The 19,355-nt window shown below is 41.8% G+C and overlaps 1 protein-coding gene across 1 annotated transcript in view; it reads left to right on the plus strand.

Moving 5' to 3' along the window:
• PDZD8 (PDZ domain containing 8) overlaps positions 1-16,667 on the plus strand; it is a 90,649-nt gene extending 73,982 nt beyond the window's left edge. Inside the window, exons 5-6 of the mRNA XM_077779522.1 lie at positions 7,497-7,659; positions 11,591-16,667. Of these exons, the coding sequence (XP_077635648.1) occupies positions 7,497-7,659; positions 11,591-13,788 (2,361 nt within the window). The 3' untranslated portion in view covers positions 13,789-16,667. The remainder of the gene's footprint in view (positions 1-7,496; positions 7,660-11,590) is intronic.
• Positions 16,668-19,355: the final 2,688 nt, after the last annotated feature.

Genomic DNA, 19,355 nt, shown 5'->3' on the forward strand with positions numbered 1-19,355 from the left:
TGAGCCACACAGGCACCCCTCACCTTTCTCTTTCTTAATGAAAATTTCATGATCAGCACCCCAGAGGGCAATATGATAGCGTTCCATGGTTGTTTTTTTCTTTGTAATACTTTGTCCTTAAGAAATACAGTTTTTCTCTCACTGCTATTCTTTTTGGCCCCTTCTTTTCTTTTCATTTGATGTTTTTAGTCTCCTGTATAGAGGAAGCTTTATAATGAGATGAAAATGTACAGTTTTGTGAAAAAGTAGGTATTTACCACGATTAGTATAATTTCTTCTCTTTGGAAGTAAAGACCATGCTCGAGCCCATTATACTTCTAAAGGGTTTGAACCGGCTCTTCTCCTACTAAATGTCACTGACATGAGTCACCATCTTTGTCTTTTCTAATAAGAGTTTTTTAAGTCATATTATCATAAAATTAGCTTCTCAATCTTGATCCTATAAAACTAAGTTAAAGTTGGCCTAATATAAGATAATTGAAGTATTCTAATGTCCTGTGTTGATGTTTCATAACAGTTTGCCTGGCTGTATGTCAAGTTCATTCACAGACTGGTTTAAACTTTCCTTTTGCATCCCATTTTTAACTAGTAGTGCTAAGTCTTGCTAATAACATAATACTGCACCTTTTCAGAGCTCTACATCTGAGAGATTAACATTTGTCGAGTCATAGACAAGGATTATCATAGACATCAACATGTAGGTATCTCGCTCCTAAATATTTTGGTATGAAACTTCTCAAAATAGAGCATTTTACATAACTATAATAACCATTATCACATATATGAAAATTAATTCCCTAAGTTAACCTAATATTCCGTCTATATTAAAATGCCCCTAGTGTCCCATAAATATTTTTGTAGCCTTGTTTTTATTCTTAAACTGATATCAGATCAAGATTCATACATAACATTGGGTTGCTACATCTCTTTAGTCTCTATGTTTTTTTTTTTTTCTTTTAATCTAAATAATCCCTCTACCTTTTTGGGGGGCGGGGCAGTTGCAAGAAGGTGATATCTCTAATCTTATTCCTTTTGCATTTATTAATTGGCTTCTTTTTGGCAGGAGGTAAATGGTGGAGGTAAAGAAAAACTTCCCTTCAGGGAGCCTGGCTGGCTCAATCAGTTAAGCATCAGACTTCCGCTCAGGTCATGATCTCATGGTCCATGAGTTTGAGCCCCAAGTCAGACTGTGCAGACGGCTCAAAGCCTGGAGGCTGCTTCAGATTCTGCATCTCCTCTTTCTGCCCCTTCCCCACTCGTCCGTCCCTCCCTCCCTTTCTCTCTCTCTCTCAAAAATAAACAAACATTAAAAAAAATCTTAAAAGAAAAAAAACTGTCAACTGGGCATTAAATAATATGTAAACAGATGGATGAATTTAAGAGGGAATCATAGAAGCCATACTTAACATAAATTCTACATTTAAAAAACTCCCATGTAAAACAAAAGGTTGTACAAGACAGAACATGTGATAATGCTCAGCTTTATGATAAATATTTATATTATAATTGTAAATACTAATTTTTAGCTTTTACAGTCAAACTTGATAGCTTAATTACAGTTAGAAAACTAATAGTTATCAACTTTGATGGTAGAGTTTTAGAAGGTAGAAGGTGTAAAGAGGAGAGGTGAAGAGAAAGAAGTGCTAATATCAAGAAAGATGAAATAAACAGAAGTATAAGTGTACTGATTAAAATTATAAAGAATTTATGTAGAGGAACTAAGAATGTGTTACCCTCCTAAAATTTGGGGAAAGGATTAAGGGGGTTCATCCTTGTCTGTTTTAGTGGGAAGTCAGTGGATTGTCTAGAATTTGACACATTAGGAGATAATGATGCATTGTCTAGAGAGAAAAAGGTAATCCCTAAACAACTGAAAGAGTTGGAATGGTTGCTGTGGTGGGGGAGTGAGGGGCTTGCAAAGAGAGGACTGGTGCATTTTGGTATAAGTTATTTTGTGTATTTGATTTTTTTCACCATATGCGTGTATATGATAAAAATTAAAAGTTTATTCATACTCTTTTTTTATAGTACATAAAAATATAACCCAAATTTTAGTTTTAAGTGCTGTGTCTTTTTTTTCCCAGGCACATTTTGTTCTTCTTGTATTTATGTCTGGTTTAATTCTGTATCTACAATGTAGTATTTCCAGCAATCTGTACTTAAGAGTCAGTATGCATTCGATTGACAGAAGTTAAGTGGAAAAACTATCTAAATGTTGCCCTCCTCCCTGCCTGACTTTAGGACCATCTAAATTCATCCCAAGTTGTTTCTATTAAATTAAGTAAATTGGAAGACTAAGGGCCATCCGAATGAATTATCAGTAATCTAATAATATCTTTAAGAAGACAGAAGTATCTTAGGACAAAAATGGGATATTGGGTGTTTTGTTTTTGCTTTATTTTTAATAGCTTTATTAAGGTAGACTTTAAACGCAGTAAATTCACTAGGTGTACAGTTGGTGAATTTTGGTAATTGTATATAGTCATGTAACCTTCATCCTAATCAAGATAAAGAATATTCCCATCTCCTTGAAATTTTTATTTGTGCTGCTATATGCCCTCAATCTGCAGTCACCAAGCCCCTAGTCTTTGACAAGTACTGATCTGTTTTCTGTCACTATACTTCTGCCTTTCCTAGAATTTCATACAAATTGAATCATAGAGCATATGGTTTTTTGGGTTTGACTCCTTTCACTCCACGCCTTTGAGATTTATCTGTGTCGTGTGTGCTGTATGTAGTAAGCCTTCGAATCAGAGAGTGTAAATCCTACATCCTTGTTCTGTTTAAGGATGGGCTTGGTTATTCTAGGTCCTTTACGTCTCTTTGACTTTGCCTCCCCAAAGGCCTGTAGGGATTTCCATTTGAATCTGTAGATAAATTCGGGAAGAATTGGCATCTTAACAGTAGTGATTTTTCCAGTTTGTGAATGTGGTATCTTTATTTATTTTGGTCTTCTTTAATTCTCCTTTGCAATGTCTTATAGTTTTTAGCATATGGGTCCTGTACACCTTTCATTTAATTTAACTCTAAATGTTTTTTATGTTATTGTAAATAAATTTGGCTTTTTTATTTTCTAATTTTTTCTTGCTAATAGACACTCATTTGTGTTTTCTATATTGACACTGTAGTCTGTGACCTAATTTCACTTACTAGTCTTAATAGTTTTGTTGATATCTTGGGATTACTCATGTATAAGATCATGTTATCTGCAAATAAAGACCATTTTTCTCTTCTTTCCAATCTTTATGCCTATACCCACCAGTTTAATACTGAATTGAAATGGTAAGAGCAGAAAACCTTTGTTCCTGATCTTAGGTAGAAAACCTTGGGTATTATGTTACTTGTAGATTTTTGTAGATGTCCACAACAGGTTTAAGAGTTCCTTTGTATTTCTGGTTTGTTCAGGGCTTTTATCATGAGTGGATATTGGGGTTTTTTCTTCTTTCTTTTCATCTCTTTTTTTCTTTCTTTTTTTTTTTTTTTGCAGCTATTGAATTACTTAATATGTTTTTCTCCTTTTGTTTTCTTAACATGGTAAATTATATTGGTTGATTCCTGGCTGTTTAAATCGACCTTAATAAGTTCCTGGAAATCAACTCCATTTGGTTCTGATTATTATCCTTTAAATTGTTGGACTGAATTCTCTAAAAAAATTTTAGAAAATTTTACATCTATGTTTGAACATTAGAAATATTAGTCTGTAGTTCTGCTTTCATGTTTTGTGTTTGTCTGGGTTTGGGGATTAGGGGATTCATTGGCCTTAACATGATTTGGGAAGTGTTGCCTCCTTCTCTGTTTCTAAAAGATTCTGGGTAAGATTGCTATTTCTTTCTTGAGAATTCACCAGTGAAGGAGTCTAGACCTGGAGTTTGTTCTGGGTGTAGGGGTTGGGGGAGGTTTATGTATTTGATACAGTTAAATGAGATGGAGGTATTCAAAATTTCTATCTACTGAGGGTTTTGTCATTTGTATCTTTTGAGGAAATCTTTCTAGTGCATCTGTGGGTCATCAAATGTATTGGCATAAAATTGTCCATAATATGGCCTAATTCTTTTTTAATGTCTGTAGATTTTATAGTGATAGTCTCTCTTATTTTGATTCTTATTTTGGTAATCTGTGTTTTTTTTTCTTTTTTCTTCTTCATGAGGCTAGCCTAGATCAGTTTTATTGACTATTTCATTATTCAACTTTCATGATAGAGTTTTCTGTTATTTTTCTATTTCATTGATTTCTACTCTTCATTCTTCTGTTTTGAGATTTCAGATTTAAGGTTAGGAACTAAGATCACTAATTTTGGAATTTTTCTCCCTAATGTAAGTAGTGAAAGCTGTCAGTTCCTGGTAAACACAGCTTTAGTTGCATCCTACAGACTTTGATAGGTTGTGTTTTCATCATTCATTGAGTGTTTTTACATTTTTCTTCTCATTTCTTTTTTGACCATGAATTATTTAGAAACATGTTGTTTTACTTTCCAAATATTTGGGGTTTTTCTGATGACCTTATTGTTAGTTGATTGAACATACCTTGAATTTCAGTCTTTAAAACTTATTGACACTTGTTTTACTACCTTGCATGTCCTGGTGAATTTACTGTGTCCACTTGAGTGTGTATTTGTCATTACTAGGTATAATGTTCATTTCTGGGATGAGAATGTTCAGATCATCTTTGCTTATTTTTTCTGGTTATAGTGGTTGCTGAAAGAAGGGTGGAAAAATAAGTTACACCTCTAATGGCAGGTTTGCTAAGGGAATAATTGCAGAGGGACGTACATACGAGCATAGTAGTAATAGGTGACCATGTTCTATAACCTGCCATGGGGTTCATTGTACCTATTCTGTGTTTTTGTATTTTAAGTTTTCCATGATAAAAACCAGAGCCTCTCAGGTAATGAGGTAACATATTTCAGGGAGTGCATGCCACGTGCCCCACCAGATACAGAACCAATATTTAGGATTTCTGCTTATTTTCACCTCATCACATAAAGAATTGTATTTGGCATATGTTTTCTAGGACATGGTATATCCAGTAGTGATGTATGTAATCTTAAAATATATATACATACGTACGGGGGAAATTCTAGATTTCTGGCTGTTCTTGTTTAAATGTAATTTCATCCCAATGGACAGGTCAGTTTTGTTCCAGAAGTCATGGTATCATTTGGGTAGTCTTGTAAACCTTTATCATGAATTTTATATGAAAAGTGTTTTCATAATATTCATTTTTAAATGTTTTGTCAGGTTTTTAATAGGTGTTTTTATCCTTCGTAAAACTTCTGTCGGAACATAATTAAATTTTCAGGTTTCTGCTTCAGAGAAGGCTATAGCTATAATCCCTGAACTAGATAGGTCAGCAGTAGTGAGCTTAGAAGAAAACAAAACAATTTTATCAAGAAAAGAGGCAAAAGAAATAGTGACTTAAGTTTGGTTCCCTGTGTAAATATGAAATCGGTAGTATTTACTACTAATCAGTAGTAAAAAGGGGGTCAGGCAGTAATGTAGTATCCGCTATTATTATTCCTCCTGAAAATCTTACTACTTTCCATCTGGGATGTTTACATCGAGGATCGTTTGAAATAAGAAAAGCAAAGGTTTGTAGAAAATAAATTGAATGACACAGAAACCTATACTAGCCTCATTTTCCTTCTCAACCCCATCCACCCAACCTCTGTTCCATGTTAAGAACAAAGAATAAATCACAAAAAACACATTCCAAGTGTTAGTTTTTAAATTTTTTTTTTTATGTTTTATTTATTTCTGAGAGAGCATGAACAGGGGAAGGTCAGAGAGAGAGGGAGATACAGAATCTGAAACAGGCTCTGAGCTAGCTGTCAGCACAGAGCCCGACACGGGTCTCGAATCCATGAACCGTGAGATCATGACCTGAGCCCAAGTCGGACGCTTAACCGACTGAGCCACCCAGGCAGCCCCCAAGTGTTAGTTTTTTTTAGTTTACAGTTCTCAGACTCCTACAATTTAGTTCTTTGCCCATTTGGTACTGTTGACTTTCTGATATTAGAAAAAAATTTACCTTGTACATTTTAGCTTTGGCACTCTGTATATTAAGAATATATTTATGTTTGTGGATCTGAGAGAATGTACTCGTAAGGGCTTTAAGTGAAAAACACTATTAACATTATAAGGTGATTGTTGGAAGTGTTTTTTGTTTGTAAACCTTTAGATAATCAAAAACTTGACTGACTGCATTTCCCGGTTCTTGAGGATTATGTGATTAAGGTTCTCCTTAATCTAAAAGCAACTCTATAAAATCTGGTAACATCCATATTAAAAAACAATTTCCAGGGACACCTGGGCGGCTCAATTGGTTAAGCGTCCAACTTTGATTCATGTCAGGAACTCGCTGTTGATGAGTTCAAGCCGCACAGAGGGCTGTCCTGTCAGCATGGAGCCCATCTCGGATCTTCTATCCCCCCCTCTCTGCCCCTCCCCTGCTTACACTCACTCTCTCAAAAATAAACATTAAAAAAAAAAGTTTCCAGCAAGGTTTCTTTTATTACCCAACACCATTAGGTAGGAGAATTAAATTTCTAGCTTTTAAGTAGTGTTTATTTATGGAAGCAATATAGACAGTATTGTATTTGGATGTCAGCAGGTATCATAAAGACCAGAACTAAGAAACACGGGCTGAATGACAATACAATTAGACTGATTTGTAATTTATTTAATTTAATAAACACAGATTGAATTCTTGTCATCTAGACGGATGTAGCATTCAATCTTTATTTTTTTAATCAGTAATTGGAATCAGGATAGATAACATGTGGTGTTGTCTTTTTAGTTCACAGATAATGTGAATCTGGGACACATTGATAAATTGGGTAACATTTGCTTAGAAAACAAAATGATCTTGATGAGTTAGAAAAGGATATCTCATTAATAAGACACTTCTTGGGGCGCCTGGGTGGCTTAGTCGGTTAAGCGTCCGACTNAGAAGGTGTTTCCCATTAATATTTCAAAAAAGCAAGATTTAGAGGTGCCTGGCTGGCTCAGGTGGTGGAGCATATGACTCTTGATCTCAGGGTCATGAGTTCGAGTCCCACATTGAGTGTGGAGCCTACTCTCAAAAAATTTAAAACAAAAGCACAAGATTTAGAATTATATTCACAATGGGATCTCAATCTTGTGTTAACATACAGATACATTAGAAAGTACATCATACCTAACAGTTCTGGATAGTATCGTGAGGAGTGGTTTCCCTTTCATTTCTGCCTATTTCCATATTTTCTACAGTGAGCATGGATCTTACATAAGACACACTGAAGATAAAAGGATGTTAAATTGTTTTGAACCTCAAATGTGCAGTCTGCGCGTGTGCTAATTTATATTGTCACAATAATGGTAACTCTCTCTCTTGTTTGTAAAAATAGTCCCCACAGTACAACGGTCAGCAGCCGCTACACTGCTCACAGTGGGTTAATGTTTTCTCACTCCCCTACCATGAGCCCACTGACTCTTTTCATTTTTTTCTCTTTATCAAAGGTTGAATTAATAAAGGGGAATTTACAGAGCGTCGGACTTACGCTGCGTCTTGTCCAGTCATCTGACGGGTATGCTGGGCATGTCATAATTGAGACGGTGGCCCCAAACTCACCTGCTGCGCTTGCAGATCTTCAGCGGGGAGACCGACTGATTGCTATTGGAGGTAATTGTGCTAATTAATATGCAACACACTTTACATTTACAGGTAAATCAGAGAGCAAATGTGGGAGTTTTCCCTATATTCATTCTATGAGTATGTTACTTTTATAATGGAAGGAGAATAGCTTAATCTGAAGGAAGCACATATGGCATTTTAGTCCTAATGTATAAATCTTCAAAATACTTCGTCTTTAGACCACTCATCTGTAAACTTCTCTAATTTTCCATTCTTTCCCACCTTCTACTCCTCTAGTGTTTAATGAATATGAAAGAAAGGTCAGGTCAACAAGTAACTTCTGTATAACCTCCACCTTAACTACTGTGGGCCTAAAATTGATAGTATTAGCACTATGACCCTCACCACTTACGACTAGATATAACAGGAGAGACACTACTATTCCTTGTCCAAGACAGCACACTTGAACTATCCTGTGGCCCCGTTTTGATGGCTCTATATTATTCCTGATGGGCCATCCATGACCAGCCTTTCGTTAGTATGCTGTCCTTAGACAACAGCCCGAATCACTCTTGCTGGTGGAAGAATGTGCCACCTGCATGCTTTCCTAGCAGTTGGATTGATCACTACATAAACTCTGTTGATAGGCAGATTATTTATTGGGGTATTTTATAATACATATATAATACATGTATATAGTACACATTTATTAGTAAGTAGTAGAACTCACTGTGCAGACCAATGGGGAAAACGTCCAAACCTCTTCAGACCTTTGTAAACCCCTCCCCTCCCCCCCCCCCCCCTTCTTGGTTTCTCAGGACATCTCTTGAACACATGGTTGGTCACAGCTTAGCTTCTGAAAAACATGTATCATTCTCTTACAACTAAGATCATAAACAACAAGGTAGATCAGTTCCTAAAGCAAGTGTTTCTTAGTTACACGTCAAAGAAACTCTGCCTTTGATTCAAATCCATCATGACAGTAAAATAATGACCATCATTCAGTTGCACACCTGGAAGGCCAAGCAAGTTGGTGTTTTCACATGGAGACCCCTCGGGCCCCACCACAAACAGCACGTCTCAACCTTCTTGGGTATTCCAGCCGCCCACATGTGGTGTGAAGTATGGATTCCGCTCCAGTGGGCCTGGAGGGAACCCAGGATTCCACATTCTAACAAGTCCCCAGATGCCACTGCTGGGTCATCGGCACTCAGGATAGCAAAGCCGTAGCACAGACCTCCTCTGTGACATAGTTGTTTCCCAGAGACATAGCACTTTGTTCTCCCTCAGCTAAAAACTATAATTTGGTATAATTTGTTTCTATCCACACACATACCCTTGTTCTGGTTTCACCCATAAGATATATTTTTTTTCCTCTATGTCCTTTTATGGGAAAGATTTTTTTCAGTTACACAGATAGTAAATATCTATTATCAAAAATAAATAAATCCAAGTAATATAAATGTATACAGACTGAAAATGTAAAGGTCACCCATTTATAGCTAACATTTGTAAAAACAAAATATTTACTGAGGTAAGGGGCAGGTATAATACATACTTATTTTTTATAATTATACTCTTTGCTTCTATGGGTATATAATTTTTTAAATAGTAATGGGATTGGTGGTAGTTGAAATAAGATCAGCGGATGCTTACTATATTTGAAGCTCAATGATGGAGTTTATTTTTCCTTTTTCTCTGCTTTTGTGTATATTTGAAACGTAGCAAAAGGAAAGGAATCCAGACTTGGCTAACCATTACGCGGGGGCCAGTGGTTGTCTCCACCAAGGTCCCGGCGGTTGGGGAAGAGACCAGGGCAGGTGTTAAGTCACAGAGAACAAGCTCAGGTCGGAGTTTTCCCTACTGTTGCTCACCAGGTGGACCAGTTTTGCTGGGACTTACTGTGGTTAGAGGGAAGGGGCAGCCCAGTGAATCCCGAAGAGCCACATTATTAGAAAGCTTCGGGTTCAGTGTGATGAGTTTCCATGCTGAAGATTCTTGAGCCACAGCTTTAGGAAAATGGGGGAGCAGTATGTTCAGTACTAAGACAGGGAGGGTCAGAGGAGTCACAACAAGGAGCTGTGGATTCTTGTCATTGTAGCCTGTGATCGGGTGGGTCTGGACGGTGCGGGGCAGGCGGGGAGCTCCCTCAGAACGGAGAGCTGCTTGGATCTAAGGGATCAGCGGTCTGGGGGGTGCAAACTGGGTTCCTGGTGAGGGTGGCAGGTTGGTTTACAGTTAGGACAGTGGAAAGAGAAGGTCAGAGAGGGGGTTAAACTGTGCTGCACTTGTCATGTCGGAGAAACATCCGGTGCCGATCTCCGGATGCAGTGAGGGATGTAGGACTAGAGTGAAGAAGGGGGTAGAGCAACCACTGAGGTGAATGTGATCTGGGAAGACCATGAAAAGGTAGAGAACCATCAGACAAAACCATGAGGATGCTTGCATACAAGAGTCAGATACAGGTGGAGAAAAAAAAAAGTAGACATGGTCAGAACCAAATTAGTACAGTGTTGCAAAAACCAAGAAAAAGGTTTTATTTTTTTAATGTTTATTTTTGAGGGAGAGACAGAGCACAGGTAGGGGGAGGGGCAGAGAGAGAAGGAGACACAGAATTGGAATCAGGCTCTGCGCTGTCAGCACAGAGCCCGATGCGGGGCTGAAACTCATGAGCCGAGAGGTCATTACCTGAGCCGAAGTCAGATGCTCAACCAACTGAATCACCCAGGCGCCCTGAAGAAAGTTCTAAAGGAGAAGGAAGAGAAGAGAAATGAGAGCCAGGATAGCTGCTGGAGCACGGTTCCGAAGAAGATGGGGAGGAGGGCCCGGCGTGCAAGGCTACTCCACCCTCACAGCTGGGGCCATAGTAGAAGTGACTGGCAGCAAGAAAACCTGGCTGCTTGTTGGTCTCTTCAGTAAATAAGGAGAGGTCACCTCCTGAATAAAAGACCGTACAGGAGGGGTGTGCCTGGGTGGCACTAGGGAGATGGGGCTAGCAAGCTGCAGTCAGAAAGCCGGGTCACAGAAGAGGGCAGGGCTGGGGCAGAAGAATCCGAAATCTTGATGTGGACACGAGTGAAATCTTGAGACTAGTCCTGCAGGGAGAACAAGTGGTATCGGGAGAGCAGCCGACTTAGGAGAGCGGAGAAGGGGTGATTGGGCCTGGAAATTACCTCAGAACATTCATTTAGACAGGACTGTACAAAGTGGGAAATAGGAGATTGTGAGCAGAGGTTAACTGCAAGTGAAAGATCTTTGATGTGGAAAATTCCAGGTGATAACCAGGTCTTGCCTGGGCAGCGGATGTAGGAGAGCATCCAGGTGGAGGAACTCTGAGGTCAGGCTGTTAGATGGGGTGAGGTTACTCTGATGTAGGGCGGCCCTAAGACCTTTGGAAAGCAAAGACCGACCCCTTCTCACACCTTTTCTAAGTCCTGCAGACAGGGACGGCGTGAGTAAGTACTGTTTGGCGGAGGGCGGGAGGAGGGCAGGAAACAAATAGAGCCTTAAAGATACCCTGGGTTAGGAGACTACAGCAGAAGCCACCAGCTTTGATGGCCTCAGGGACGGGGCAGTATGGTCGCAAGATAGAGGTGAAAGGGAGGTTTTTTTACTCTACGTCTTTCTCTACCTTTTGAATTTGAAACTGCTAATGTGGCACCTGTTAGAATATAATAAAATGAAAACTTAAGCTGATACTATTGAAGCAGATAGTAACCAGCTTGTTCAACTTTAAAGCAATTTGTGTCCTCATGTGCTTTCTGGCGTAGGGTTGATGAAAAGAAGAGGTGAAAGGGTCCGCTATTCATGATAAAGTACTTTTGCTAAGTTCACCTCAAGCACTGGTCTCTGAAGTTGATCATGCGCCACAGCTGCATGTTGCTTTTCCATAATCGTGAACTCACAGCAGTTCTGTTCAGAGTTAGAGGATTTTCACTGCAGCGATTTACATATTTTCCCTTTAAAAATCCTACAACAGGTGTGAAGATCACGTCTACCCTGCAAGTGTTGAAGCTGATCAAGCAGGCCGGCGACCGAGTCCTGGTCTACTACGAGAGGCCCGTCGGCCAGGGCGCCGCGCTGCAGGACCACCTCGGACAGCTGGAAGAGCCCTTCCTGTCGGCCCCGTGCCACCCCAGCTACGAGGAGGAGGCACCCGCGCTGGCAGTGGACGCTGACAACAGAGATTTGGACTCTGAATTTGAAGACCTGGCAGGTGATGTCCGAGCACAGACTGAGCTCAAAGATGAGGTGCCGCCATCAAGTCACAGTCCCAAACGTACCCCAACAACACTTTCTGTTAAACCCCTTGGAACAATATCACCAGTTTTGAACCGTAAACTAGCTGTAGGAAGTCATCCGCCCCCACCAAAACCCCCTCCATGCAAAGAAGGAAATAAACCCTTGGCCCCGAAAGCCTCTGAGATAGCAGACCAGACGCAAGTGTCAAAACCCACCCAAGGATCCACTTTCAAACCGCCCGTGCCACCACGACCACAAATGAAAGTCCCTTTGCCTTCCGCCGACACCCCAAACCAGACCGAACCAGATGTTCCTGCTGAGAAGCCAGAAAAGGTGCTGCCTCCCCCTCCTGCAGAGAAACCTGCTGAAAAGCAAGCAAAGAGTACGGAACACACGGAAGACGTGGCCGCATCAAAGCAGCTCTTAGCCAAGCAGGAAGTGGTGAGAGAGTTTCCTTCAGAGAGTTCCTGCCCTCCTAAGGACAGCTCAGATGACCCTCAGACGTGGGAGTCGTCAGAAATTCCTTACCGTAATAAGCTAGGAAAGTGGACAAGAAGCAGAGCTACCTGTGTCTTTGACATTGAGGCCTGCCACAGGTACCTAAACGTGGCCCTGTGGTGCAGAGATCCCTTCAAGTTAGGGGGTCTTATCTGTCTGGGGCATGTTAGCCTAAAACTTGAAGAGGTGGCCCTAGGATGCCTGGCGACATCCAACATGGAGTATTTGTCCAAGTTCCGACTGGAGGCCCCCTCACCGAGGGCGATGGTGTCAAGAACTGCACTGCGCAATCTGAGCGTGCAGAAGGGATTCAACGACAAATTTTGCTTTGGTGACATTACGATTCACTTCAAATACTTGAAAGAAGGCGAACCAGACCACCCTGCAGTCACCACCTTAGAGAAAGAGAAAGAGCTCCATCTGGTCGAAGAGGTGCCTCCTCTACCTAAGGAGGAGCATTTCATTGCGCAGGTGGGTCCGACAGAAAACAAACATAGTTTCCAGGATACTCAGTTCCAGAACCCAACCTGGTGTGATTACTGTAAGAAAAAAGTGTGGACTAAAGCTGCTTCCCAGTGTATGTTCTGTGCTTACGTCTGCCATAAAAAATGCCAGGAAAAGTGTCTGGCTGAGACCCCTCTCTGCGGGACAGCCGACAGGCGGATAGACCGGACCCTGAAAAACCTCAGGCTGGAGGGACAGGACACCTTCTTAGGCCTGCCTCCTCGTGTCGATGCGGAAGCTGGCAAGTCCGTCAATAAAACCACGGGTTTGACAAGACACATCATCAATACGAGCTCTCGTTTGTTGAACCTGCGCCAGGTGTCTAAAGCTCGCCTTTCTGAACCAGGAACTGATCTGGTGGAGCCTTCACCAAAACAAACACCCAACACATCAGACAACGAAGGCAGCGACACAGAGGTGTGTGGTCCGAACAGTCCTTCGAAGCGGGGCAGCAGCACAGGAATAAAGCTGGTGCGAAAGGAGGGTGGTCTGGACGACAGCGTTTTCATTGCAGTCAAAGAAATCGGCCGCGACCTGTACAGGGGTTTGCCGACGGAGGAGAGGATCCAGAAGCTGGAGTTCATGCTGGATAAACTGCAGAATGAAATTGACCAGGAGCTGGAACACAACAATTCCCTTGTTAGGGAAGAGAAGGAAACCACCGATACAAGGAAAAAATCACTTCTTTCTGCTGCTCTGGCTAAGTCAGGTGAAAGACTACAGGCTCTGACGCTTCTCATGATCCACTACCGAGCAGGCATTGAAGACCTGGAATCTTTAGAAAGTCTGTCTTTAGACCAGCCCTCCAAAAAAATAAGCAAGTACGCAGATGATACAGAAGAAGATCTTGATAATGAAATCACCCAGCTGATCGACTCCCAGCCATTCAGCAGCATATCCGAGGACTTGTTCGGCCCGTCTGAGTCTGTTTAACAGCCGGCCTTCGGAAACTCTCGAGTGATTGGGGGAAAGTTGCATCTAAAGTACCACAGATAAGCCACGTTCTGAACCCTCTGATAATGCACTTCGGCCCGCTTCTCCACAGTCATTTGCTTGTGTAGGAACAAAAGTGAAAAAGGTGGTGGTTTTCCAGCAGAAACATGACCAGCTCACAAAAATGGTTGTTTTGGATTGCGTATATAGCTATGCTTTTTTGGGTTTATACTGGTAATTTATTTTTACTAATTTATTTTTAACTTTTTCTAATTATGTAATTATGTAAGCTAACTTTTCATGTTTATGTATGTGTGATGCCCCTTTGCGTGATTTCCCTTCATCTTAGTTTTTGAATTCACGTTCTATAGGATGCTGTCCAAATTCCGAAACCATTTTCATTTCCATCACGGTTATAACAAGTTTGCTGCATGCCCACATTGACAACGGCAATCACTGAGGGAACAGGTTTTGAATCTTTGTGTTAGGAAGTTTGTCATCTCTACTTGCTTGAGATTTTTGTTGTTTTGGGGCTTGGGGGGTGGTTTTTTTGTTTCTGCCAAATGTAACATAAAAGCAGATGCCGCGGCTTTAGTCAGTTACACTGATTTAGTAAAAACAAACAAACAAAAAATCCCGTATATTGCTTGCTTTCTATCTTGTGAATTTTTTTCTAGTTTTTGTGCAGTTTTAGTGAGAATATAGTTCTTAATTTGAAGAGGTTGCATTGAAAAGCAAAATGTAATAGGGAATAAAGAAGGCAGTTGGGCAAGAATTTTTTAGCGAAGACAAGATCACTAAAAAAACAGTAACTGGTAGGATTTTGAAATCTAATCTTTTGAAAGGTTGATGCTTTCTCCTTTTAAATGGAAGTCCTGAACATTTATGATTTTTTTTTTCCATCTTTCGTCCTCCCGTGGGAAATAAAGCATGCCCAGGATAAAGTTTCGGAGGACTGTCCTTAAAATGACCATGTCGATAACCGAGTTTGGTTGTTTTGTTTTAGAAACCTTCTCGTGCGGGAGGATGTGAAGGAGAGGAATCGTGCAAAATAGATTTATCGCTCCTCTGACCTGCAGGTTAAAGGAGCAGTGATTCTCCTGGGTGCTTCTGCAGCACAGACTGTCTTCATCCATTTAAATGAAGATAAGTAAAAATTAACAGTAGAGACTTGGGGTCAGTTCTTTGATGACAAAGATCCATTCGGATACTTGGTCCATCTTGTAACAGGAGGGCGTGACGTCTGTCGGTTTCTACACAAGTTCTGGCCTTTCAGAGGTCTGTCTTCCTTTTGTAAGTAATACTAGGCTAATGATAAATGGTAGAAACTGACATGATCTTTGAAACCAGATGGGACAGTTTTTGACAGCATCGTGTGATAGGAAGGGTCCAGGTCTCCAGCCCTGGGACTCTGGAGGAGAGTTTAAGTTCAAACTCTCCCACCGGCCATTAATGCACTGTGTAAGCACGAGAGGGTTCTGGGCCACAGTCTCCCCAGCTCTGAAGTAGGAACAAACAACACTTTAACTACCTCGCAGGATCGTTGTGAGGGGGAAAAACAGAAGTGCAAAAGTGCTCTGAACAGTAAAAAGCTATTCAAAAAAAAGTAGGACTCTCTCTCATGGAGGACAGAAACACTTTTGAGGGTAGAAAAGTTATTCCATTTTTAAAATCAATGGCCATTTCTCATTCTTGCTGTCTTTTATTAAGCAAAATATTAGGAAATCCCTTTATTGGCCAAGTTTATAGGACAAGAATCTGTGTATCCCATTTTTTGTTTGGTTAAGCTTGCTTGCATTTTAAAAGAACCCTGCTGTAGAAGTCTCCATACACCAGCTTCTCTTGTGCCTGAATCGCGAGTCCCAGAGACCTCCAAGGAGCCGGCACCGATGCAAACACAAAAGGGTCTTTATTACAAGCTCGAGCAGGGGCTCACCCCCCTACTGGTGTCGTGGCAGCAAGGTGAAGCCCCAGACAATAGCGAGCAGGGTTTTTATGGGGTAAGGGACGGGGCTGTTACAGTGCACACGTTGTACGTATAGCATCATCACATAAGCACCACTTATAATTGTACAGCAGCACCCGTGGTAACAGCTTTGACCATTCAGTATCTGTGAGGCGTCCCTTACCTTTGGTGGGACCCAATCCTGACTACTGAGAATCCTTTGAAAATGACCAATTATGAGGTGAGTTCAAAGGGCCCACGTGGGTTTCAGGCAAGAGGTGAGAAATTGGCTAGTTTGTACAGAATAACTGTCTACAGTTCCCAGCCTTGAGTCAGACCACAGGAATGGTTTTTGATTAGCTGACCTGAGGGCGGTCCGAGGATGGCTTTAGCCTTGAACAGTCTGAGGCTTTTCCTGGAACGGGGACTGGGGCTACGTGCGGCCCGAGGTTGCTCTTAATGGAGACTTAATTTTTGGCTCTTCATTCCCCCCTTCTCTTGTGTATTTGAAGGCCCAATCATGGGTCTTCCGTCGGGTCCCAATCATTAGGGTGGCGATACTGTGACCTAAGTATTATGGGTTGTATTACCCCCAGACGTTCTTGCATGAAGGCAAGCAATCTATTTAAATGACAAAATCTCAGATGGACATTGTTAAAGATTTGATGAGAGTTCAGTATGATGCAGTTGACAAAGAAATTCAGTTATTTTTGTGACATATAATATTTTAAGTAATCAGAATATTATGTGATAACCTTGTACCAAAACATTAAAACTTTAGGATTTGCATATATATTTGGGCAGTTATAGCATTTACCCATGCAATACATCCTAAGGTTTACTGTTGTACATAGTGTTTTTCTAAGTAACTTAGCATCTCAAATAAAAGGGCTTAATTGGCCAAAAGACCCTTTTTTTTTTTTTTTACCAAAAATCTTAAAGGCGAATGTAGAAAAACCTAGCTCCTTTAACATTGAGAAGTTTTAATTATGCAAAGACCTGATAAAGATGAAACCTAAAGCTTTGTTTACATTGTCTTATCAAGAGTAGATTTACAGTCCAAGAAAACTTTGTGTTTTGACCAGAGAGAAAAGCAGAGTTTTACCTTTATAAACCAGTGTACTTTTTAAATTCTGGTTATCTCAACTTTAGTTTATCCTGAGCACACGTAGAATTTTTTTTTCAAAGATTTCCCTTTACGGACCTTTTACATATTTTTGTCTTTAAACTTTGTTTCAAAACCATTTTTCTCTAAACAACTAGTCTTCTTTAGGACAAAATTACTTTCTTTTACTCTCAATAAAAATGTATTTACATTTCTTATATCTTTCTTATATCTTATTTATTTCTAGGAGAGAGAGACCGCATGAGCAGGGGAGGGTCAGAGAGAGAGAGGGAGTCACAGACTCTGAAACAGGCTCCAGGCTCTGAGCCGGCTGTCAGCACAGAGCCCGATGCGGGGCTCGAACCCCCGAACCGCGAGATCATGACCTAAGTGAAAGTCGGACGCTTAACCGACTAAGCCACCCAGGCGCCCCTTCTTATATCTTTTTTATGTATCAGTTTCCTATATACAAGATTGTTTTCCTTATTTTCCATTAGTTTTAAGTACACTTAGCAGAACTTTAGGAAACCTTAGTCTCCAATTGAGGACTTAGTAAGCAATTGAGAGGTGTTTACATTAGAATTTTTTAAACCATCTTTTTAAAAGGTCTAAGTAGTCTTTTTCTGCAATAGAAAGCTGAAAACTCAAACCTATGTTTAATAATCATGCATTCTATTTGGATAGAGGGCATGCAATTCAGGCCAGACAGGTTTTCAAAAGGAGTTAATCCCATCTGGTAGGGGGAGTTGCACACTTTATAGAGTGCAAAGGGGAGGAGAGCCATCCAGTCTCTGCCAGTCTCCAAGGTCAATTTAAGGTCTCTCTTAGAGTTTTATTTCTTTTTTCTATCTGTTCTGAACTCTGGGGTCTGTATGCACAGTGTAGTTTCCAATTAATCCCCAGGGCCGTGGCTAAATTCTGGCTTACTTTGGACACAAATGCAGGCCCGTTGTCTGACCCTATCATCTGAGGAAAGCCATACCTTATGAAGATGTCTTCTAGGAATTTTTTGGCCGCGATCTGGGCAGTCTCATGTTTGGTTGGGAGTGCTCGGCGGGCGGTGGTTCCTCAGCTCCTTGGTAGCCGTTTTTCCTTATCAAGGGCCGCTGCTTTACTGCGGAGATCTCAGAGCTAGCCCTCCGCAACGATGAGGAGCTTAACAAGCTGCTAGAGTCAAGGTTAAATCCCGCATCTGGTGTCAGCAGCGTTTCAGGCAGGCCATCAAGTGCGTGGTGGTCAGCGACGGGTGAGTGCACCGCGTGGAGGCTGCGGGTTGGGCGGGGACGGCCCCGGAGACCTTGCCCGGGCCAGGCGTATGGCTCCAGGGACGTGGGAGTGGCGGGGGTGTGGGTGGCCGGCGTAGGGCCCGTGCCATCGGCCCTCACACCCTGACGTCCCTACTGCGCGCTCCTTAGAATGTTGAGCCCAGTGTCCATTAGGAACTCGATGGATGTCCCTTTTACTTTTAGGGTTACCCTGGGTTTGGGGAGGGGTGCCGAACCCCGTCTCCCCTAGTCACTGTCATCTCCCATTACTAGAATGGAAGTTTTAGACTTCTTCTTTGGGGCATTCTTTGGCCCAATGTTCTTTTTCTTTGCAGTATGCACATTGATTTTTGCCTAGGCGGGGGTGCCCTTTGAGCCGCTGGGAGTTCTCCTTACCTTCTTTTCCGAAGCCAACTGCCTGAGGCATCTTTTCCGGTCCTCCGGGTCAGCAGTTGCCGCGAGTAGAATCTTGGCTACACCCTGGTTTTGTCTCTTCAGCTCTTAGCTGCTTGTCCGCTGCACTTTCCCTGTTGCTGTGTACCCTCTCTGCCACGACCCCTAGATCTCGGAGGCTTTTTTTTTTCCCCTAGACATTCTAGTTTCTGAAGTTTTCTCTGAATGTCGGGGGCAGACTGATTGATAAAAGCCATGGCCACCACAGCTAGGTTTGTCTGAGCTTCAGGATCCGTAGGGGTGTACTGGCGGAATGCCTTTATTATTTTTTTTTTTAAGGAATGCTGCGGGCCTTTCCTCTGGTCCCTGACTGACATTGTGGGCTTGCGAGCCGCAGCCGGGAGACCTGCCAGGAGCGTCTGGCCGTAGACTAAGAGGCTCTCCCTACCCTTAGCCGAGTTGTGGTCCTGATTTGGCCGTGCCCGGGGAAACCCAGCATCACTTCGAGCCTGGGCAGTAGTGGGAACTGCAGTGGGCCCAGGAACCCATTTCCTGGCTTCTGACTGGATTCTTTTCTGCTCCTCAGTAGTGAACAGGACCTGGAACAATTGCTGGCAGTCATCCCAGGTGGCTGATGAGTGAACAGGACAGTTTCTAATGGGTTAATAAGGGCGCGGGGATTCTCCGAGAACGGAGCGTTTTGAGAACTCTGATTGTACAGATCACTTGTGGTGAAGGGCCAGTAATGGGGGGGCTGGTTGCCCCGATCACCAGGGGGGCCTGTGGCCCTCGGGCAGGACAGTAGAGTCCGGTCCCTCAGGTGTCATTCCACAGCGGCTTCGGGTCCCTTGGGCAGGGC

The sequence above is a fragment of the Crocuta crocuta genome, unplaced genomic scaffold, assembly GCF_008692635.1.
Source record: "Crocuta crocuta isolate KB4526 unplaced genomic scaffold, BGI_CrCroc_1.0 scaffold138, whole genome shotgun sequence".
In the NCBI taxonomy this organism is placed as follows: Eukaryota; Metazoa; Chordata; class Mammalia; order Carnivora; family Hyaenidae; genus Crocuta; species Crocuta crocuta.